General features: G+C 48.0%; 2 protein-coding genes across 5 annotated transcripts in view; both read right to left on the reverse strand.

Annotated features, from left to right (window-relative positions):
* Nucleotides 1–23551, reverse strand: part of LOC308590295 (uncharacterized protein) — a 155099-nt gene that overhangs the window by 99919 nt on the left and 31629 nt on the right. The window lies entirely within an intron of this gene.
* ZNF565 (zinc finger protein 565) lies at nt 1011–21302 on the reverse strand. Of its 4 annotated transcripts, XR_014009769.1 has the most exons (7): nt 21186–21235; nt 17787–18413; nt 17081–17162; nt 15319–15401; nt 14876–15002; nt 10682–12662; nt 1011–1531 (listed from the first exon to the last, which is right to left on the reverse strand). XR_014009769.1 is itself a non-coding variant. In XM_081200435.1 (6 exons), the coding sequence occupies exons 2-6, from the start codon at nt 18198–18200 to the stop codon at nt 11758–11760; spliced, it is 1611 nt and encodes a 536-aa protein (XP_081056561.1). In that variant the 5' UTR covers nt 18201–18268; nt 21186–21302; the 3' UTR covers nt 11437–11757. The 4 variants fall into 4 exon arrangements, 3 of the variants coding, with proteins under 3 accessions (XP_081056561.1, XP_081056562.1, XP_081056563.1); XM_081200435.1 differs by lacking the exon at nt 1011–1531 and having other exon boundaries at nt 11437–12662; nt 17787–18268; nt 21186–21302; XM_081200436.1 differs by lacking the exon at nt 1011–1531 and having other exon boundaries at nt 11437–12662; nt 17787–18409; nt 21186–21247.

The following is a 23551-nucleotide window of genomic DNA, read 5'->3' on the forward strand; positions in this document are numbered from 1 at the left end:
GTATATCAAGCAGCAGGAAAGGACCACACAAAAAGTCCACAGATGAAGTTTTATTCAAACCCAGAAGAGAAAAAGCAGCACTAAGTGCAGTGTCTCAAAGATGCAGCGTAACATCTTTACCTTAGGAAAAGTAATTAAACGTAACAATCGGCAAAGAGGCAGTTAAATGGACTTTTTCAGTGGCAAGGGGGACGAGGAAGCCCATCACAGCAGGCCTGCGGTGCTAAAAATCAGGAGAAGAGATTTCTGTGCATCTCAAGAGCAACAAGAATGTATTCCTTCCCCCCCTTTGCTTGAGAAGTAAAACTCTGCAAGGGTTTGGCTCCAGGGTCCCTTGAGAGAGAGTTGGCTCCGACTCTCTGAGCAAAGAGGAAGGAAAAGGGGGGTCCTGCAAGGAGAGGATGAGGGGAAGACCCCCTTTTCTAGGGGTGGGGGAGAGGGATTGGGCTCCCGGGTCAAGAGAGGACACCGGATCCTGGCACTGAAAAGACACCCCCCCTCACACACACACTTTGTGGCATCTCCTTTTGGCAAAGGGTCAAAACATAGTTCCAGCTTGAAAACCACCTCCAGGACCAGGCACCCTCAATGGGCTTTGGACTACAACTCCCAACCGGGCCTGCCAGCAGAAGGCAGGGGGGATGGAAACAGCCGTCCAAAAGGTCCGGCCAGCTCCAGAGGCGACCCAAGGCTGCTCTCCAATGGGGCGCTGCTCCAGGCATCTGAGTTGCCCAGCTCAAGGGAGCTGGCGGGACTAAGAACCGGGGTTCCTGAATTGCAGGGGTTGGACTAGATGAGCCTGGAGTGTCCTCTTCCAGGATTCCTCATCTGGCTGCCAATGCCACGGCTGGAATGTCTCCCAGAACTGCCCCCCCCTTTCACAAGGAGCTCTCCCCCCCCCCCACGTCTTAAAACTACCCTTTGACTGGCAACCATCTCCAATCTCCTTGGTGGACAATCCCAACCAAAGATGCATTAGATTCTCTGAAATCTACTCAGGAGTCCTGTAGTGATTTCATGCTCTTTTTTGCAGCTTGTAAAACAGTGGTTTAATTGCCCCCAAAACCTCAGGCTTTTATCTACATTATTTACACAATGAGTCCCGTCTGATTGGCTGATTCTGCTTCCCTCCTGGAGCCTGATTGGTCTTTTCCTGCAAGCCAATCAGTTGTTGCATTCTATGATCCTACTTGCCTATTGTTCTAGGATCTAAGCTTAGTACATAACCTTCTCCTTCCTCCATGTCCCCAATTTCTAAATAGGCTTTGTTTCAAAACAGGGTGGGGGGTAGAGAGGGCTTAGTCTTCCAAACAACCCTTTATCCATTAGTTAGTAGACAAGCTTCCCAGTGCAAGGAGAGGAAAGCAGACCTCTGAGCCCAGCCTGGCCCCCCACCAAATCTTGCCCGCATGCCTTGAGGCCCCAAGATGTGCGAAGGAAGGCCTGGGGGGCAGCTGCTGGCTGGGACTTTGATTGGGGCAGGGTGGGGGCACAAGGAGAGGGAGACAGGAAGACCGGCCAGGGGGTTTCACTGGGGGGATTTATTCACATTGGTTTTCTACCCAAAAGGCACCACCCCCGGCTGTGAGGAGAGTGGCGCCTCGTCCATGAATTCCTCTAGGGCAGTGTTTCCCAACCGGTGTTCCGCGGCACACTAGTGTGCCGTGAGACACCGGCTGGTGTGCCGTGGGAGGGAGGCGGGCGAGAGGCGGCGGCGAGAGGCGGCAGGGAGGATCCGCGTCGAGCCGGGGCGGCTCCGCGGTGGTCGTGCCGAGCGGCGGGGCAGCGCGCGCAAAAGGGAGGAGCGCGAGACAGCGGAGGAGGAGGAGGCCGGCATGTCCGGGCAGCAGCAGCAACAGCAGCAGCAGCAACTCCCGGCGACGGCTCCTCCTCCGCCCGCTATCGCAGCCGCCGCCGCCTCAGCTGCCGCCGCCGCCTCAGCTGCCCTCGCTCTGCTGCCTCCTCCCACCCCGGCAAGGGGGAGGGAAAAAACTTTCATTTTTGTGCGTCCCTCCCGGCGTGACGCTGCGCGCTGACGTCACGGGGGCGGGGCTTTAATGGTGGTGTGCCGCGAGATTTTTTTCTGGTAAGCAGGTGTGCCGTTGCCCAAAAACGTTTGGGAAACACTGCTCTAGGGGTCCCTCCAAATGCTCTTGTCTGGCTGGTCTTTCTTCTCCCAGTCATGTCAAGGAGCAGCATGGGGGCTAAAAGGAGGAATAAATTGAGGACAATATCCCTGTCCCCCCAGAAAAGCTCTTATTTCTGGAGGGTCTAGGCCTGGCGTTTTGAAGCTTTGACCATTAGGCCTGCACACCATCACTTTTTATAGTGGTACCTCAGGTTAAGTACTTAATTTGTTCTGGAGATCCGTTTGTAACGTGAAACTGTTCTTAACCTGAGGTACCACTTTAGCTAATGGGGCCTCCCGCTGCCGCCAGAGATCGATTTCTGTTCTCATCCTGAAGCAAAGTTCTTAACCCGAGGTACTATTTCTGGGTTAGCGGAGTCTGTAACCTGAAGCGTCTGTAACCCGAGGTACCACTGTACATACTTTACATTTGCTGAGGCAAAATCTCCACCCCCAACATTGCTTGCGGCAGTTCTGCCGTCGCCTGAATCTCCTCCATTTTTAAAGGAAACATGTCTCTTTCTTCTTGGACTCATCTCTCTCTCTCTCTCTCTCTCTCTCTCTCTCTCTCTCTCTCTCTCTCTCTTCCTGTATCTCTGCTGGATGAAGGGCAGCTGCCATTCTGGCCTCTTCTCTTTCTTTCTCTGCTTCAACCTTAGACAATTCCAATCTTAGCCTCATCATCTCTAATTCAATATATTAGGATTCTCCTCAGACGCAGCAGCTGGGTCATCCTGAGTCTCTTTGGCTTGGCGCTTGCTGGTCATTTTCTGACAGGAGTTTTTTCTCTTTTTAGTCAAAGAACTTCACTCCTTTATTAAACTGGTTGTTCTGTGTCTCTGGGTATGTTTCTGTGTGGGTTTTTACTTCGTATCACGGCTCTTTCCCCCCCAGCACCCTTGGGCCTGCCCTTCAGGGTTGTCGTTTTGAGACCCCACTTCCTCCCTGGGTTACTTTTTCTGGAAGGGACAGAGTATTACTGCTCCCCCTGAGTCTCCTTTGATTTCATCTCCCAAGGTAGAGACTTCAGTTACTGTTTTCAGCCTAAATGAGCAGGAACCTCTTGGAAACATTGCTGTAAACTGATCAGCTGTTTGAGCTCATCTAACTTTCCTCCCATCTGTCCAGAGCTTGGTCAATTCGGCTACCCAGTTGGGCCTAAGTCTCTCCTGGTTTCCTTTTGATTTCACGAAAGGCTTTTTGGCTTTGTTCTGTAGTCAGTCCAAAGCGCACTTTCACTCTCTCCTTAAATGTGAGGGAATCAGAGGTTTCATCCTCTCTGAGATCTGAGTATATTTCACTCAAAATTCCACATATCTGTGGGCGTAAGTGCAGCACCCAGTTTTCCTCATGAATGTTTAAGTCTGCCAGTCCGCTCAAAACTAAATAGGATCTGTGTGGGTTTTAACTTCCTATCCCACCTCTGCCCCCAATTAATATGCGACGACGCAAGGGCTCTTTTCCCCCTGGCACCCTTGGGCCCGTTCTCTCTCTTAAATATAGTGCACCCACCTCACAGAACACAATTCCCACAAATGCCCTCCAGCTACCTCAGATTATCTTGTGGGGGACTTGCGTGAAGTAAAACTCACTAATTGGGAGTCTCAGGCAGGATTTCTTCAAATAAACATTAACGATTTTATTTAACAAGGAAGTTTATGACATGAGTGGATAAAACGTAGGATATTTCAGTTTACAATGTTATTTCCCTTCAAGGTTTTCTCAGTTGTTTCACATGTAATACTTTGGCTCTTAACAAGGTGGCACTTTCTGCCAGTTACCCTACTCCCAAGGTACTCCAGGCAAAAGACCCAAGGGATCTCTGGTTTGGGAGTCTTCTCTTTCTAGAAGGATCTCTCCCCTCCTGACTGGGATGAGAGCTCAGCAGCCGGTCTCTTTCCAGCTCCTCCTTCTCCTGCCTCAGCCTCCCAGTTCATTCCTGGCCTGATTTACTCTCCCAGGACACCACACACTCTCCTTCCCACTAAGCTCAGAGACTCCTTTCTCTAGCTGGTGATCTTTTCCTCAGAGTGGATGTTTCCACCCAGAACCAGCTCCTCTCACTCCCCATCTTCCCCACCTCCCTCCAAAGCTCCTAGCCATGGGGGGAACTGGGCCCAGGTCTCCCTCCTCCAGCTCCAGGGCTCTTAGTCTGTCCGCTAGACCACATGGGGTGTCTTTTGGTGTAGGATATTCTCCCAGGTGCCCCAACCTGCCACTTCCCCTGAGCTCCTTGCAGCCTGATGGCAACAAACAGGCGTGTGTCCTGCTTGTTGGCAAGTAAAGCAACACCCCTCCCTGGTCGAGATGGAGGGACTCGCCCCTGGAATGGTGGAAATGACCATCCAGCCATGTGGTTGGTCAGGGGCCCAGAGAAGTAAAACTCTGCAAGTGTTTGGCTCCAGGGTCCCTTGAGAGAGAATTGGTTCCGGAAAAGGGGGTCCTGCAAGGAGAGGATGAGGGGAAGACCCCCTTTTCTAGGGGTGGGGGAGAGGGATTGGGCTCCCAGGTCAAGAGAGCACCTTGTATCCTGGCACTGAAAAGACACCCTCCCGACACACACACATTTTGTGGCATCTCCTTTCGGCAAAGGGTCAAAACATAGTTCCAACTTGAAAACCATCTCCCCTCAATAAGCTTTGGACTCCAACTCCCAACCGGGCCTGCCAGAAGAAGGCAGGGGGGATGGAAACAGCCGTCCAAAAGGTCCAGCCAGCTCCAGAGGCGACCCAAGGCTGCTCTCCAACGGGGCGCTGCTTCAGGCATCTGAGTTGCCCAGCTCAAGGGAGCTGGCGGGACTAAGAACCGGGGTTCCTGAATTGCAGGGGTTGGACTAGATGAGCCTGGAGTGTCCTCTTCCAGGATTCCTCTTCTGGCTCCCAATGCCACGGCTGGAATGTCTCCCAAAACTGCCCCCCCTTTCACAAGGAGCTCTCTCCCCCCCCCCTGCGTCTTAAACTACCCTTTGACTGGCAACCATCTCCAATCTCCTTGGTGGACAATCCCAACCAAAGATGCATTAGATTCTCTGAAATCTACTCAGGAGTCCTCTTGTGATTTCATGCTCTTTATTGCAGCTTGTAAAACAGTGATTTAATTGCACCCCAAACCTCAGGCTGTTATATACATTATTTACACAATGTGTCCCGTCTGCTTCCTTCCTGAAGCCTGATTGGTCTTTTCCTGCAGGCCAATCAGTTGTTGCATTCTAGGATCCTACTAGCCTTTTCTTCTAGGATCCAAGCTTAGTACATAAGCCCCCCTCCCCTCTACGTTCCCGTTGCGCCCAGGAGGTTAGCATTCGTAGTTGTTATGGTCTTGGGTGTCTCTCGGTAGGGGTTCCTGGCTCTTGTTCCAGGGCTGCCAGTTGTGACGGGGTCGTTGGGTTGGACGCCGCTGGTCCACTTGGTTGTGGTTCTGGTTCCTGTGGCTGCTCGGCTTCGGTCACTTCTGGAGTTCCTAGTTCTGCCTCCCTTACCCGCTCCTCCTGCGGGTTTTCCTTAAAACAGGGTGGGGGGTTGAGAGGGCTTGGTCTTCCAAACAACCCTTTATCCATTAGTTAGTAGACAAGCTTCCCAGTGTAAGGAGAGGAAAGCAGACCTCTGAGCCCAGCCTGGCCCCCCACCAAATTCTGCCCGCATGGCTTGAGGCCCCAAGATGTGCGGAGGAAGGCCTGGAGGGCAGCTGCTGGCTGGGACTTTGATTGGGGCAGGGTGGGGGCACAGGGAGACGGAGACAGGAGGACCGGCCAGGGGGTGACACTGGGGGGATTTATTCACATTGGTTTTCTACCCAAAAGCCACCACCCCCGGCTGTGAGGAGGGTGGCGCCTCCTCCATGAATTCCTCTTCCACTCCCAGCCACTCCGCTCAAACCTTTGCTAAAATCCTGCTCTCCTCAAGTCATGGTCAAATTTCTCCCCAATTCTATCTTGCCGGTTTTCTTCTAATTTATTAATTTTAATAATATTTAACTTCAAACGTCCAATCTAACAGAGGCCTTTAATTCCTTGATCTTTACCACTCCTCCCATTGTTCTTTCCGTGTCGTAGTCAGTCCTTTATTCTTCTTATTCCTCAGTTTCTCAGGTTTCTTGTCCTGTTCAGCTGCTAAAACGTTCTAATTCAGAAATCTAGTATCTCTACAGAGGTTTGTTGTTCATTTTTTTTTTTTTTTTATAAAATTTTTATTGGTTTTTCAGAATTTTTAAAGACAAACAAACACTTAGAAAAAACAAACATACATGTATAAATTCTTAACATATTTTCATAAACCTCTTTTCTGGGACTTCCCCATACCTCCCCTTTCTGCATCCCAATGTCCAAAGTTTTATAGCAACTCCCAATTGTTACTTTTCAACCTCTGTCATCTTAGTCCTCTCTATATTCTGATCTTATATCACTGTATCCCTTTGTTTCTAAGAACCACAGCACATTAACATTCATTAAGTTTATAGTAGTCCTTAAGGTAACTTTTAAATTTTCTCCATTCTTCTTCCACCGTCTCTTTTCGTTGGTCACGGATTCTGCCTGTCATCTCAGCCAATGTCATATAGTCCATCACTTTCATCTGCCATTCTTCCAGAGTGGGTAGATCTTGTATCTTCCAATACTTTGCGATGAGGATTCTTGCCGCTGTTGTAGCATACATAAAGAAAGTTCGGTCTTTCTTCGACACCAATTGGCCGACAATGCCCAGGAGAAAGGCCTCTGGCTTTTTTGGAAAGGTACATTTAAGTACCTTTTTCATTTCATTATAGATCATTTCCCAGAAAGCCTTAATCTTCGGGCATGTCCACCAAAGGTGGTAGAAGGTACCTTCAGTCTCTTTACATTTCCAACATTTGTTGTCGGGCAAATGATAAATTTTTGCCAGCTTGACTGGGGTCATGTACCACCTGTACACCATTTTCATAATGTTTTCCTTTAAGGCATTACATGCTGTAAATTTAATACCGGTGTTCCATAACCATTCCCAGTCATCTGACATAATATTATGACCAACATCCTGTGCCCATTTAATCATGGCTGATTTAACTGTTTCCTCCTGTGTATTCCATTTCAGCAACAAATTATACATTCTAGATAAATTCTTAGTATTAGGTTCTAGCAATTCAGTTTCTAATTTTGATTTTTCCATCTGGAAACCAATTTTCCTGTCCTGTTTGAAAAATTCCACTATTTGATGATACTGAAACCAATTTTGTACCTTATGCTTCAGTTTCTCATAGCTTTGCAATTTCAACTTATCTCCATCTTGTTCCAAAATTTCCCAATACTTCGGCCATCCGACCTCCATATTGAGTTTCTTCACTGCTTTGGCCTCCACTGGTGAGACCCATCTAGGGGTTTTGTTTTCCAAAAGGTCTTTATATCTTCTCCAAACATTAAACAATGCTTTTCTAACAATGTGATTCTTAAAAATACTGTTGACTTTATCATACCATAAATATGCATGCCAACCAAAAGAGTTGTTAAAACCTTCCAGATCTAAGATGTCTGTATTTTCGAGGAGCATCCATTCTTTCAGCCAACAAAATGCTGCTGCCTCATAGTACAATTTCAAGTCCGGCAGGGCAAATCCCCCTCTTTCCTTCGCATCTGTCAGTATTTTAAATTTAATTCTGGGCTTTTTGCCCTGCCAGACAAATTTTGAAATATCTTTCTGCCACCTCTTAAAACATTCCATCTTATCCAGGATCTGCAAGGTCTGGAACAAAAATAACATTCTAGGCAATACATTCATTTTAATCACAGCGATTCGGCCTAGCATTGACAGTTTCAAATTTGACCAGATTTCTAGGTCTTTTTTAATTTCCGACCAACATTTTTCGTAGTTATCTTTATACAAATTCACATTTTTTGATGTCAAATAGACCCCTAGGTATTTCACCTTCTTAACCAGTGTCAACCCTGTCTCCTCTTGGAACTTCTCCTTTTCTGCCTCTGTTAGATTTTTCCCTAAGACTTTGGTTTTTTGTTTATTCAGCTTGAATCCAGCTACCTGGCCAAACTGTTGTATTATTTCTAAAACCTTTTTCGTACTAGCGTTTGGCTCTTGCAAAGTCAATACTAGGTCATCTGCAAACGCTCTTAACTTGTAATGTTTAGCTCCGACCTGTACCCCCTTAACCTGCTGGTCTTCCCTTATCATATTCAGCAACACCTCGAGGACTGAGATAAAAAGTAATGGGGAAATTGGACACCCTTGTCGTGTTCCTTTCTCTATCTTAAGTTCCTCCGTCACTACATTATTTACAATCAATTTAGCTTTTTGTTCAGAATATATTGCAGCCATACCATTCTCAAAACCTTTACCTACCCCCATCCCCCGAAGATTCTTTAACATAAAACTCCAGGAGATATTATCAAAGGCTTTCTCCGCGTCCACAAAGATCAATACTGCTTTAGTGTTTATATTCACCTCTAGCTTTTCCAAAATGTCTATCACATTTCTAACATTGTCTGCCAGGTGTCTTTTAGGGAGAAAGCCTGCCTGGTCCCTATGAATCTTCTCCATCAACACTCTTTTAAGTCTTTTCGCCAAAATGTCTGCAAAAATTTTGTAATCCACATTAAGTAATGATATTGGGCGGTAGTTCTTCAGTTGAGTCTTTTCAGTCTCTGTCTTTGGTATGAGTGAAATATATGCTTCTTTCCACGATTCAGGTGCCCTTTTTCCCTCAAGGATCTCATTACAGACTTCTTTCAGTGGTTGAGTCAGCCATTCCTTCAGTGATTTGTAGTATCTTGAAGTCAGCCCATCTGGTCCTGGAGATTTGCCTAATTGCATATTCTGAATGGCAGCCTCTATCTCTTGCTCTGATATTCTCTGGTTCAAATCAATCTTGTTTTGATGAGAGATTTTTTGTAATCCGAATTTTCCAAGGAATTTGTCTATATCTTCTTCGTTTTGCGGGCCTTGGGTATAAAGTTTTTTAAAATAGCCCAAAAAACAGTTTCTAATCTCATTAGGTTTAGATATATTCTTTCCATCCACTTCTAGACTTGTGACTGTATTTAATTTCTGCCTTTTCTTCAATTGCCATGCCAGAAGTTTACCACATTTGTTTGCCGATTCGAATGTCTTTTGCTTCATCTGTTTTATCTTCCATTCAATCTCTAAGTTCATCAATTCCATATATTGTGACTGATATAGCTTAATCTCTCTTAAAATCTCCTGGGACTTTGGTTTCGCTCTTAGTTTTTTCTCTCCTTCCTTTATCTTTTCCAAAATCTTTTCTTTTTTCTCGTTCTGTTTTTTCTTCTTTATTGAATTTTGTTGAATCAAGAAGCCTCGCATCACGGCTTTACTTGCGTCCCAGATCACTCTTTTCTCAACGTCAGCCCTCAAATTTATTTCAAAATATACAGAGGTTTGTTGTTCAGGAACAAAAACTTGCGTCCAGTCCCCTCCTTTCTTCAATAGAAAATTCTATTGTCTCCTTTAATGTAAACACCTCTGTAGACAAAATACTATTTCAGTTTTGCAGCTTTCCCAGAAGATAACAAGTCCTGTGCGAATCCAAGAGTATTTTTCCACTTACGACCGTTCTTGTAGTGTCCCGAAACCCCTCTAGGGGGATTGTAATAACTTTGTATCCTCTAATCCAAAAGTCAAATTGTTGTTCCTTATTTTCCGACAGTTTATATCCATATTGTAGCAAATTGTAACAAAATTAGCCAGCAAAGTCCTCATAACAAAGTCCTCTTTATATTCTCCAGCTTTGACAGCTACTTTGACAGCTGTCAAAGTCTCTGTCTCTCTTCACCAGGCTCTGCGAATCACCCCGGTTCCCAGGGGGGGATGCATTTTCCTTCTCACCCTCCACTTTTCTCCTCCAGCACAGTTCTTATAATTTCCCATCGTGGAATTAATGATTTTTATCAAGAGTATACTTCTCTTTCGACCTTGGTTACCCAGTCCTTGTTTTAGAATGTTTACAATCGGGGGGGGATTGACTTCCTTTTTAGATCACCCCCGCTCGTGCCTTTTGAACCCGGTTTCCCAATTACTCACGGGTTGTTGTTGATAGTCCGAATTTCCAATGGAAGAAGTCAGCGCTCTCCGCCGAATGGCATGCGGCTGCGCTCGGCAGGGAAAGCAGAGGACTCAAAGCACCACGCCGCTCCCCGGCACCCAATCCGAAGCCTTTAAAAAGGCTCCTTCACGAGTCGGGAGGGCGCTGATGGTGCCAGCCGAGTCACCCATGTCCACGGGCTCCGTGCCCATGGTTTTTGAGGGTCCCCGCGTCGCCGGCGCGGTAGGACCCAGCCCCTGCCAAGCAGACTCCCTCCGGAGCACGGAGGGAGTCCGCCATTCGGCGATGGCGCCGACCCGGAAGTCCCGCAATTGCCTCTTATCTTCCACCCAAACCGTCCACATCAATCCTAAGCGTCTCCTGTTCTGATTTACATTTTTTGTCTTGCCCGCATGCCTTGAGGCCCCAAGATGTGCAGAGGAAGGCCTGGAGGGCAGCTGCTGGCTGGTACTTTGATTGGGGCAGGGTGGGGGCACAGGGAGAGGGAGACAGGAGGACCGGCCAGGGGGTGACACTGGGGGGATTTATTCACATTGGTTTTCTACCCAAAAGCCACCACCCCCAGCTGTGAGGAGAATGGCGCCTCTTCCATGAATTCCTCTTCCACTCTCAGCCACTCCGCTCAAACCTTTGCTAAAATCCTGCTCTCCTCCCTCCTCTCCGTCTCAGAGGCTGGGCTTTCTGTCTCATCTCAAGGACCGCCAAAGCGCCCGCAATTGCCTCTTATCTTCCACCCAAACCATCCACATCAATCCTAAGCGTCTCCTGTTCTGATTTCCATTTTTTGTCTTCTTTTCCAGCTTTTCAGACTTCTCTTCCCTTCCTTTCATGGAGACATCTAGTGCTTCTGTTTTCTTCGTCAGTGTCTCTACTTTAGTGGTCAAATTTGTCACCATTTCACTATTTCTATCAATTTGGGCTAATAGCTTCTCCAAATTGTCCATCTCTTCAGTCAGGTCTTTTTTAAGTCAGCAAAAGTTCCACCAATTCAGATGGGGACCTGTCCCCTGGGTGTTGCTGTGAAGATCTTCTACTCAGGCCCGGTGTTAACTGTTTTTGACCTGCCATAGTCAAAATCTCCCTCTCCCTTGTTCTCAAAGCAGCCTGTTTTCCAGCAGCACCTTATCAGTTTGTCAAGGTCACAGAATAACTCTTTCCTAAGAGATCCTGTTTCCTGCATTTTTCCAGCCCCCCCTCTTCCTTCCAGCCTGATCACCAACACACATAAGATGTTTAACATAAAATCCAATTTCTTAAATTAAGATTCAAATTAAACAAATAAACCAAATAATTACTTTAAGAGAGGAACCATAAAACAGAAAAAAGAAATAATGTGTCCAAGAGGACATAGCAATTTAGGTGTCCAGATAAGAGTGGTTGTCTTGCAGGAATCCAATTCTCTTTAAATGGCTCAGAGTAGAAGAAATATTTTCCTTCAAAGAGAAACAAACTTGTCCAAATCTGTCTTGATTTTAGCTTTTTCAGCCAGTCCTTTTAAGAGCTCCAATTCTATTTTTTAAAAGAACTTTAAAAATGAGACCAGACTTTCATAAATCCCTCCGATCACACTCTTGGCACTGAAATAGTTTCTACCCTGTGTGAATTCTCTGATGGGAAATGAGATTGTTGCTTTGACTGAAGCTCTTTCCACATTCCAGGCACTGATAGGGTTTCTCCCCTGTATGAATCCTTTGATGGGAAGTGAGAATTTCTTTCCTGGTGAAGCTCATTCCACATTCCAAGCACTGATAGGGTTTCTCCCCTGTATGAATCCTTTGATGGGAAGTGAGATGGGCCCTCTGAATGAAGCTCTTTCCACATTCCATGCACTGATAGGGTTTCTCCCCTGTATGAATCCTTTGATGGGAAGTGAGATGGGAGCTCTGACTGAAGCTCTTTCCACATTCCACGCACTGATAGGGTTTCTCCCCTGTATGAATCCTTTGATGGAAAGTGAGATGGGCACTCCGATTGAAGCTCTTTCCACATTCCACGCACCAATAGGGTTTCTCCCCTGTATGAATTCTTTGATGGGAAGTGAGAGAGGAGCTAGCAGTGAAGCTCTTTCCACATTCCACGCACTGATAGGGTTTCTCCCCTGTATGAATCCATTGATGGGAAGTGAGTTGAGAGCTCTGACTGAAGCTCTTTCCACATTCCACGCACCGATAGGGTTTCTCCCCTGTATGAATTCTTTGATGGGAAGTGAGAGAGGAGCTAGCAGTGAAGCTCTTTCCACATTCCACGCACTGATAGGGTTTCTCCCCTGTATGAATCCTTTGATGGGAAGTGAGTTGGGAGCTCTGACTGAAGCTCTTTCCACACTCCAAGCGGTGATAGTGTTTCTTCTCAAGGGGATTTCTTTGATGGGAAGTGGAATGGGAGCTCTGACTGAAGCTCTCTCCACAGTCTGAATCCGGATATGGCTCCTCCACTGTGTGGATTTCATTGTAGTCTCCCTTGTTCTTCATTTCCAATTCATCACCACCTGAAACTAAGAGGCAAACGGATTAGAGTCTCGGGAAGAAGTGCAGCCCCAAATTATGGAACAATGCTCATTAATGCTTGGGACAGGGGAAGAACTGAAGGGAGTTAGATGTTATAATGTTCCTTTTGTTCTGTAAAAATGTCTAGTTTCGTATACAAATCAAGTTGAATATTATATGTTTTCTCTCTCTAGTTTCTTAAAGTACACCTTAACCTGGTAACATCATTTTGTTCAAATTTAAATATGGATCTGTACTATCTTCATAAATAAAATGTGCTTTCATTATTATTTTAAAGGTGGCCAAAGCGGGAAAGTTCCCTGTTCAAAATTAAGATATACAGTGGTACCTCGGGTTACATACGCTTCAGGTTACATACGCTTAGGTTACAGACTCTGCTAACCCAGAAATAATGCTTCAGTTTAAGAACTTTGCTTCAGGATAAGAACAGAAATCATGCCCCGGCGGCGCAGCGGCAACAGCAGGAGACCCCATTAGCTAAAGTGGTGCTTCAGGTTAAAAACAGTTTCAGGTTAAGAAAGGACCTCCGGAACTAATTAAGTTCTTAACCCGAGGTACAACTGTATTTAATATGCTACGTTGTTCAATATGCAGTAATAAATCTAAACAAATTGTAAGAGCTTGAGAAATATTTGGGAACATTGACTCTGGACTGACTTGGTCATAGTCAGCTACCTTGTGGTAGGGGAATGAACTTCTGTGTGCTGAAAAACACATTTTGTATATTGAACAAATGTGTGTAGCAGCTGCCAAATTTAAATTTCTTTAGTGGCTAAAAATTTAATGATGATGTGCATCACCTTAAACCAATTTGGATGTTTTCTTAAATTCTCGGCATCACAGAATGCAGCAGAAACTTGTCATATCAGTATTATTATTATTATTACTATTATTATTATTATTCAAGTTTCCTTACACTGGTATCTCAGGTTACATACGCTTCAGGTTACAGACTCCGCTAACCTAGAAATTGTTATTGGTTTCAGAACTCACAGGGTTAAAGAGTTCTGTGGTGACGTCTCTTTCCTGAGGCGTGGTTAGAATCTCTTTGGGAGGGGTTTGACTCCGAGAGTGTCAGTCTGGTTTCGCTTTTGCGAAGATAGGATGCAAGATGGGTGAGCTTTCACCAGGTTTGAAGTTATGCTGTTAAATTCATGATTAAAGGCTAAGAAGATAAGAAACGCCTGTGTGTCTGGATTTATTACCCACATGCTGCATTTGCTTCACCGCTGTGTTTACTCTGCTAACGGCAAGAGGCAGAGGCCGGAAGGACTTTTGGATCAGCATGGACAGGCTGCAGAGCTGTGCAGGGAAGTGTGCTGGACTCCATGTCTGTTTTTCTTGGAACTCATGGCAACTCTGACCTCTCCGTTGCCATAGAAATAGCACCTCAGGTTAAGAACTTTGCTTCAGGATGAGAAGAGAAATTGTGCTCTGGCAGCGCAGCGGCAGCAAGAGCCCCATTAGCTAAAGTGGTGCTTCGGGTTAAGAACAGTTTCAGGTCAAGAACGGACCTACGGAACGAATTAAGTTCTTAACCCGAAGTACCACTGTACTTAAATGTTACATTTTTGTGAGACGTTACAGGGGACGAGGCAAGGCAGGGGGCCTTCTCGATAGGGGAACCCACCCTGTGGAACGCCCTCCCATCAGATGTCAAGGAAATAACTATGCAACTTTTAGAGGACTTCTGAAGGCACCTCTGTATTGGGAAGTTTTTAATATTTGATGTTGGGTAAAAATAATAAAATTATCATTATTGTTACTACAGGGTTCACTGCTTGAGATTCAAAAAGCCTGGCTCTGTTTTGGGATGGAGTTTGTTTGGTTCAGTCGTAGAATCTGTGCCATCTCCAATGTCAAGCGACTCTTTGGTCAACCAGAGAGAGACAGAAGCAAGAACAAAAGCAGGAAACGTGACTGAAGCTACTTCAACACCTCAAATCACTCTGAATCCTACATTTAAGAAGGCCTGGGCAGTTCAGACAGCCTGATCATGGTTTTAAACGGCAGAACTGGAGGAAGAATATTCACAGGGAAAACAATCAATAGCCATCCCTCCAAGGTTTGCTGTGGGAGTGTTAACATCCCAGGTGCTGTGGGTGGCGCTGTTGAGCCCCATCGAAATATCAGAGGTTCGTCACATAGAGAGATGTCTTGAATTACAAAACAGATAGGATGATCCAATAGGGAGTCTTACCGAGAGAGTCCAAGATCCCACGATTCTCCTCCATGACTTCCTTATGGAGAGCTCTCTGGTCAGGATCCAGCAACGCCCACTCCTCGTCTGTGAAATGGACAGCCACATCTTCAAAGCACACTGGACCCTAACAGAACAGGAAAAAGGCTGTCCTCTTAGAGAACATTCACTTGGCTCTGTTGTTTTCTACAGCGGCCTGACCCCTCGCTGCCTTCCTCATCCCTCTCTCCTGCTGCAGCTTCTGCCTCGGAGTCTGGGCTGCTCTCTGCCACAGACTCCCTCTGCTCCCTGAGCCCTCTTCCCTCTCCAGCTTCAGACCCCTCCTCCTCCTCCTCCCAGTCGGCTCCCTCTTCTCTGGCTCCTCCCACCATTCCTCTGCATCCAACTGTGTCCAGCCAGTCTGCATGCAAGCAGTCCTTCCCCACAAGGCTCCTTCCCCCTACCTGATCTGGGTCCACAGCTGCTGCCTCCCCTCCACCACCATGAAAAGATGAAGGAGCAGGTCTTGGTGGCATCATTCCGTCACCTGGGAGAGACCAAGGTAAGTGGAAACCGTGAGCGCCTGCTTCTCTCAGAGGTGAAACAGTGCATCTCTCAGTACAGATGGGGCTTCGTCCAAGTCTCCCCTGCTAGCTTCCGGTTCTGCTCTGCCTTAATGGAGGCAGCGGGAGATCGTTGGCAAGGGAAAAACAAGGATGACTGAGGGTAATTCTCCTTGCAAGTTTCCCCCAGGGACAGGGGGGAACGGGCTTCACTCCCAGTTCGTCTTGGTACCAGGCTCTGGCTCCGGCATGGATTGCGGGAGGCAGGGAGGCGCTGAGTGCAAAAGCCCTTTGCCTGCCGAAAACCCTCCTTCGCTGCCATTAAGAAGCAGAGGTTCTGCTGTCAATTAGAGCTCAATTTGGACTAATGTACAGGCGTTGCTGGAAGAGATGAGATCATAAACTGCGGAATTGAACCAGCTGCAAGGTCTTTAAGGTTTGAATTTGAGAGTAGACTTCATTTGGTGCAAAAGACAGTGAGTGGGGGGAGGGGAGCCTATGGCTTCTTTATATAAAGTTTTCTTTTCTACACTAATGAATTGGCAGCCTGCGATTGAATACTAGTTGAAAATATCTATGTACAGGTGAGCAGGGATGAAACTGGACTGCAGATATGGAATATAACATCAAATGGATCTGTGTGTGTGAAAACAAAAAGGAAAAAGGGAGGGAAGCTCTATTTTACAAAATGTTTACGATGGAAAATTAGAGGTGACTCTTCCCCATCCTTTATTATATACAGACTGAACTGAATAATGCTAAAAGGACTTGGAATTTAATCTAATTGGATAAATGCGCATTTCTCTTCGGCCATACAGAGGGATGTAAGGAATCTGAAAGTTTTGAGGGAGCTGATAAGGTTCATTACTGAGTCATTTGGAATTCTGACAGATCCCTCTCTTTCCCAGGTATAGAAGAAAAATGGCAAAAAGAGGTTATTTATTTGGACAGTGTGATTTTTGCAGCTGCTGTTAAAATTGCCAAACAATGAAGCACAGGACAGAGTGATAGAGAATTTCTGAAACCACAATGGGATATTAGCTCAGCCCAAGGAATGATGGACAACAGCAACAACCAGGAAAAGATAGACAGAACATTTTACAAGGACAGGAAAAAACATCACGAACAGAAAGATTGCCACACACGGGAAGAGTAAGGATATCGCTGGAGTGCCTCACTTGTAGTTTTATATATTATTTGATGTTTCCATACGAATGGAAGTCATTAATACTGCAGTTGTTGTATAAAGGATTGTTATCTTGACAGGAGTGTAATTGAAATTAATAAGATTTTGGAATGGAGAAATCAAGAAAATCATCAAACCATCAGCTTTAGCATGCGGGGAGGGGCACCTATATTATATAATTTTGTATAAGATTGGTATTACTAATTGTATTGTAATTTCACATTGTTATAAGGAGGCTATTATTGGATTGTAATTGTAAACTAATCAAATTACTATCATAAACGTCTCCCCTGCTGAGTACATTTGGACATTTGTACCCATTTCATATAATCGTTGTGCAAAAATACATCTCCCCCCCCCCCCCCCGAGCTCTGGGCTCCAGGTGTCTTCCCCCAAAAGATGTAAAGAACTCACAGACTAGTTTCAAAACCAAGAGAATGTGACAAAATGGGGGAGAAAACACTCCTTCCTCCTTACCCAGAGGACTCACTCTGGCGTCCAACGGAGTCTTCTCTGCCTCAGAAGAATCAAGACCCCTTTCTGCCAAAAGATCCTTCCTCTGAAAGAGCAACAAGGATTCAAAACAGAGAATGGGGAGAAGGGTTAGAGAAGGAATGGCAGAGGCAAGCGCTTTCGGGGGACAGAGGTGAAAGCTGCTTCCTGCTTCTGCTAGACTGGTGTCTGGGGTTGGCTGCCAGGACCATGAAACATTGGTCCTCAAGGATCTTCACTGGCTCCCAGAACGTTTCCCAGCACAATTCAAAGCCCTAAACGGCCTCAAAGGCCCAGTATACCCAAAGGAGCGTCTCCATGAACTGAGGTCCAGTTCCGAGGGTCTTCTGCTGATTCCCTCACTGTGATAAGTGAAGTTACAGGGAGCCAGGCAGAAGACCTTCTCCAAAGTGGCCCCCACCCTGGGGAATGCCCTCCCATCAGGTGATAAGGAGATAAGAAAATGCATAACTTTTAGAAGACATCGGATGTCTTCTTATGCTTTTATATGCGCTGGAGGGCACCCAGCCACATGGGTGTGGTATTAATAATAATATGAAGAAGAGGAAGAAGGAGAAGATCTGTTCCTAGATGCTTTCCAAAAAAGGATGGGCCATTAGGAAATGATTTGGGAATACTCTCCCTCCTCTTTGGAGCCCCTTGGGAGCATCCAGAGGAAAGTCTCTCTCACCTGCTGCTCTGCCTGCTTCCTCTCCTCTGCCTGACTCAGGAGGAAACCTTCGGCCAGGGCCACCGCCTGGGAACTGGTCTCCGCTCCGCATTCCCTCACCCAGATCTCCATCTCCTCTGGAAGGACAGCCAGGAACTGCTCCAAGATCACCAGGTCCAGCATCTCAGCTTTCGTGTGCCTTTCTGGCTTCAGCCATTGATGGCAAAGGTGGTAGAGTTGGCTGCAAACCTCTCGGGGTCCTTTGGCCTCCTGGAAGCAGAACTGCCTGAGCTGCTGGCTCTGCACCTCTGAGCAAAGGGTGTCCTCCTCACCCAGGATCTTGTGCACGGAGTTTTCCCAGAATTCCCCACTGCTCCCCGTTTCCATGGCATGGCCTCTTCCTGCTTCAGGGCCAGCTGAGTCTTGCTCATCCATCTGGGCTCTCCGGAAGTCTCCAAGAGATTGGAAGGAGCCCCTTGGTCCTCTGCCAAGTTCTGTGGGTACTAATGCGAGGTGCAGAAAATTGTATGAATCAAACACACTATTCTATTGTAAGATGAAGAGGAGTAGAATGTTTCCTGAGGAAGCGTGGCTGAGTCTTGCTAGGAACCAGGGCTGGATTGCACCACAGCTCAGACTCCAAGCTGTCTGGGGGAAAAGGGGGAGGGAGAAGTCATAACTGTGAGTGACAAGTGAGTGTAATCTGGAGCCAGGGCAACGGTGGGGGTCCCTCCCCACCCCACTTCATAGTCCAGAGCTTCGCCCCAACCCAGCCATATCTGCTTGGGTGGCTTGGTGAGCAGCAGGGCCCATGTCTAGCTCCAGCCACCGTCCCTTGGGGACTTCCTGCTCTGGATCCGAGGGGATGGTGGCAAGGCCCTCTGGGTGGAACTGCCCTGGAAGACGCCTCAGAAACCGGACTTTCCATCAAATAAAGAATTATCGAGGGAAAATGGCCGACATACAGAGATTTATGAATAGAGAGAGAAGGGAAGCTTCATGGTATTTCCCTCTTAATATCCTTCTCCCTCACAATAATGTCCCTCTTAATATCCTTCTCCCTCACAATCATGTCCCTCCGAATGTCCTTCTCCCTCCTCACTCTCTTCCAGTCCTTCTCCCTCACAATTACCGTATTTTTCGCTCTATTGGACGCACCTAGTTTTTAGAGGGGGAAATCAAGGAAAAAAATATTATCCCTCCCCCCAACCCCAAAGAGCAACGGACAGGCTGCGCGCAGCCTGTCTGCTTCTCCCAGAGCTTCTCGGGGCTGGGGGGAAGCCCGGGTTCCCTCACCAGCCCCAAAGAGCAAAGAAGCCAAGACAGCAAGCGGGATCCATAGCCGCGCAACCTCTCCAGCCAGAAGCTAAACCTCTCCAGCGCGGCTAAAGAAGAAGACAAGGCAGTCCAGGGCAGGCACTCACTGCCCTGGCTTCCTCTTTAGCCTTGCACAGCATCTTTAGTCTTGCGCAACGGGATGGATTGCGCCCGCTGTCCACCGGGGCTGGACTAGATGACTCCTGGGGTTCCCTTCCAACCCTGCAATTCTATGAACTCGGAAGGTGTTTGGGGTCTCCACCACTGGAGGCTTTTAAGCAGCGGTTGGGGGACCATCTGCCTGGCGTTCTTTAGCTGTGATTCCTACATTGTGAGGGGGCTGGGCTAGATGACCCTCAGGTGGCCCTCCCAACTCTATACCGTCCTACAATTCTGCGGCAGGAGATCCACAGCCACTTAGAATCATAGAATCATAGAGTTGGAATAGACCACAAGGGCCATCGAGTCCAACCCCCTGCCAAGCAGGAAAGACCATCAGAGCACTTCACACAATGCCCACACCATCAGAGCACTTCACACAATGCCCACACCATCAGAGCACTTCACACAATGCCCACACCATCAGAGCACTTCACACAATGCCCACTCCCAATTTTCATCGGAGAGACATGTGGCTTCAGCGTCTAGGTAGGTACCCCCCTACCTGCCACTCTTCCCCCACCCCACTTAAGCCGAGGGAATACCTGCCCAGAAAAGCTCGCAGGTGAGGCAAGGGTTAAGATCTACCTCTGGTAGATCTCTTGCGGCTGGAGAGGCGCGCAAAGCTAAAGAGGAAGCCAGGGCAGCGAACGGGATGGATCGCGCTTGCTGCCCTGGCTTCCTCTTTAGCCTTGCGAAGCTTCTCCCCCCCCCCCCCGAGGCGCGCAAGTCTAAAGAGGAAGCCAGGGCAGTGAACGGGATGGATCGCGCTCGCTGCCCTGGCTTCCTCTTTAGCCTTGCGCAGCCTTCCCCCCGGCTGGAGAGGTTGTGCAAGGTTTTTCTAGAGGAGGGAGAAGGGACAGACTGGCGGCGTCAGTCCCTTCTCCCTCTTGGGGAAAAGCCCGCAAGACCCGCGCGAAGCTTGTGTGTGGCTCTTGTGGGCTTTTCCTGCCTGCCTCCCCCCCCCTGCATTCGCTCCATAGGACGCACAGACCTTTCCCCTTAGTTTTTAAGACGGGAAAAGTGCGTCCTATGGTGCGAAAAATACGGTATGTCCCTCTTAATATCCTTCTCCCTCATAATAATGTCCCTACTAATATCCTTCTCCCTCATAATTATGTCCCTCTTAATATCCTTCTCCCTCATAATAATGTCCCTACTAATATCCTTCTCCCTCATAATTATGTCCCCCTTACTATACTTCTCCCTCATAATTATGTCCCTCTTAATATCCTTCTCCCTCATAATAATGTCCCTACTAATATCCTTCTCCCTCATAATAATGTCCCTCTTAATATCCTTCTCCCTCATAATAATGTCCCTCCTAATATACTTCTCCCTCATAATAATGTCCCTCTTAATATCCTTCTCCCTCATAATTATGTCCCTCTTAATATCCTTCTCCCTCATAATAATGTCCCTCTTAATGTCCTTCTCCCTCACAATAATGTCCCTCTTAATGTCCTTCTCCCTCATAATTATGTCCCTCTTAATATCCTTCTCCCTCACAATCATGTCCCTCTTAATATCCTTCTCCCTCATAATAATGTCCCTCTTAATATACTTCTCCCTCACAATAATGTCCCTCTTAATATCCTTCTCCCTCACAATCATGTCCCTCTTAATATCCTTCTCCCTCACAATCATGTCCCTCTTAATATCCTTCTCCCTCACAATCATGTCCCTCTTAATATCCTTCTCCCTCATAATAATGTCCCTCTTAATATCCTTCTCCCTCATAATAATGTCCCTCTTAATATACTTCTCCCTCACAATCATGTCCCTCCGAAGGTCCTTCTCCCTCCTCACTCTCTTCCAGTCCCACCTCCCTGGCCAGGGCCTGAGGTCCCTCTGGCTCCCTCCCGGACCCCCAGCCTCTCTTCCCTCCCCTTCCCGCCTCCCGGGGCAGGGAGTTCCCCAGGCTTCCCCCGAGAGGAGACCCACCAGAGCCCGGCAGGCGAAGGCGAGGCCGGAAGGGACGTCAGAGGGGAGGAGGAGGAGGAGGAGCGGCCCGCCTTCCTTTCCTGTCCTCTCTAGGAAGCCAGCTCGGCGCCTCTTAACCCTTCTCTCTCCCTGCGGAGGAATCCGGGTGTCGCGCAGGCGCAGAGCTGCCCCTTCCGGGGGGGGAGGGAGGAAGCAGGACCTAGAACCCGGGACTGGGCGCGTGTGCGTGTGAAGGGGGAACCCGTGTCCGGGAGGAGGAGCCCGTCTCTCTGCCTGGGGCTTCGGGGCTGCGCAGGGGCGTCTGGGCGAGGGAGAGGGGGGTCTTGGGGGGGCCAGATGGGAGACCCGGGGTGTCTCTTCTCCGGGGGGGGGGCGAGTCCCGCCTGGCTCTCTTGGGGGCCCCTGGGCGGGTCTGCGGGGGTTGCGGGGCAGAGAGCCCTGTCCCAGCAAGAGGGGGTCCGGGGGGGGCGGAAGGAGCAGCTGGAGGGGGGGAGACATTGCCAGACATGGCTGGGGGGGGGCCATTCTGCGTTGTCCCATCTGCTGCTTTGTGTCTGTATTTCAGCAATAAATATCCTATGTTCTTCTCTGTTAGTGAAGTCGCCTTGGAAGCAACACAGGAGCAGCCAAGGGGGTTTCCCTAGGAAGCCTTTTATTCCCCTCGGGTGACATTGTGTGTTCTGAACACGCTGCCATTCTTATACCCCCAAAATTCCTGCATTCATTAAGTCTTAGAATTTGGCTTAGACTTGGGTTGCCAGACGCGTGTGGGTTAAACGGTGTGTTTGACGCTCCTCATCCTCTGGAATCAGCGTGTCTTCACAGCTCCTTCAACCAGGCAAGGAAGGACGCCTGGATACAGAATTGGCCCCCACGGTCACTGGGGGCCTCATGGTTGAAACCGTGTTTAGGGGAGACAATCTTACTCGGCTACGAGGGACGCCAGAGAAGAAGAGTTGCCATGTGTCCTCTTTTCCCAGGACACGTCCTCTTTCTCAGGGGTAAAATTTCAGTCCAGGTGGATTTTTTGGTCAAAATGTCTCTGGCCAGACGTTCTGGAGGAGACATAACTGGGGGTGGAAGACTTGCGTTCCTCTTCTCTTCTCCTGCCCCCCCCCCTCAGCAAAACATCTCACAGCTTCTCTAGCCTACCTATAGTAGGAGTATTGAAAGTGAGAGTCATCATTGCGTCCTCGTTTTTGCTCCTCAAAATCGGCCCACCCTCCCAGAGAAGGGCAACCAAGGAGATGAAGACTCCGTCCTCTTCCTTCTGTGACGGCAGGTGGCTCTTGCTCCTTGTCCGCCTTCCAAAATGAAGAGCAGAATCCTAAAGTTGGAAGGGACCCCAAGGTCCATCTAGGCCAGGGGAGGCAACCTAAGGACCAGGGGCCAGATGCGGCCCAATCGCCTTCTCAATCCGGCCCCCAGACGGTCCGGGAATCAGCGTGTATTTACATGAGTAGAATGTGTCCTTTTACCTAAAATGCATCTCTGGGTTATTTGTGGGGCATAGGAATTTGTTCACCCCCAAAAAAACAAATATAGTCCGGCCCCCCACAAGGTCTGAGGGACGGTGGACCGGCCCCCGGCTGGAAAAGCTTGCTGACCCCGGATCTAGGGCTGTTTTTAAATGTCCCAACGCTGCCTGGCACTGGTCCCTCCAAATGCTCTTGTCTGGCTGGTCTTTCTTCTCCCAGTCATGTCAAGGAGCAGCATGGGGGCTAAAAGGAGGAATAAATGGAGGACAATATCCCTGTCCCCCCAGAAAAGCTCTTCTTTCTCTTTCTGTGGAGGGTCTAGGCCCCTCTTGAAGGACCTTTGCCTTGTTCCAACCAGGTTGTATATTTCCACCCCTTGGGACCCAAATATTTGATTTGCCTCGTTTCGAAAACTGGCATTTTGAAGCTTGGACCGTTAGGCCTGCACACCATCAGCTTTTACAGTGGTACCTCGGGTTAAGTACTTAATTCGCTCTGGAGGTCCATTTGTAACCTGAAACTGTTCTTAACCTGAAGCACCACTTTAGCTAGTGGGGCCTCCCGCTGCCACACCATTTCTGTTCTCATCCTGAAGCAAAGTTCTGAACCCGAGGTACAATTTCTGGGTTAGCGGAGTCTGTAACCTGAAGCGTCTGTAACCTGAGGAACCACTGTACATACTTTACATTTGCTGAGGTAAAATCTCCACCCCCAACATTGCTTGCGGCAGTTCTGTCCTCGCCTGAATCTCCTCCATTTTTAAAGGAAGCATCTCTTTTTCATGGGCCATCTTGGCCTCCCTGTCTCTTTCTTCCTGGGGTCATCTCTCTCTCTCTCAGCCTGTATCTCTGCTAGATGAAGGGCAGCTGCCATTCTGGCCTCTTCTCT

The sequence above is a fragment of the Podarcis bocagei genome (genome assembly GCF_964188305.1).
Source record: "Podarcis bocagei genome assembly, chromosome: 7".
Taxonomy (NCBI): domain Eukaryota; kingdom Metazoa; phylum Chordata; class Lepidosauria; order Squamata; family Lacertidae; genus Podarcis; species Podarcis bocagei.

Excerpts from the sequence above, each read along its gene's own strand:
- ZNF565 (XM_081200435.1), bottom strand. The coding sequence starts at position 18,200 with ATGGATGAGCAAGACTCAGCTGGCCCTGAAGCAGGAAGAGGCCATGCC. Across the intron at positions 15,402-17,080 it reads CGCCAGAGTGAGTCCTCTGG|GTGACGGAATGATGCCACCA; the intron begins GTAAGGAGGAAG and ends GGTCTCTCCCAG. Across the intron at positions 15,003-15,318 it reads CAGCTGTGGACCCAGATCAG|GGTCCAGTGTGCTTTGAAGA; the intron begins GTAGGGGGAAGG and ends CTGTTCTGTTAG.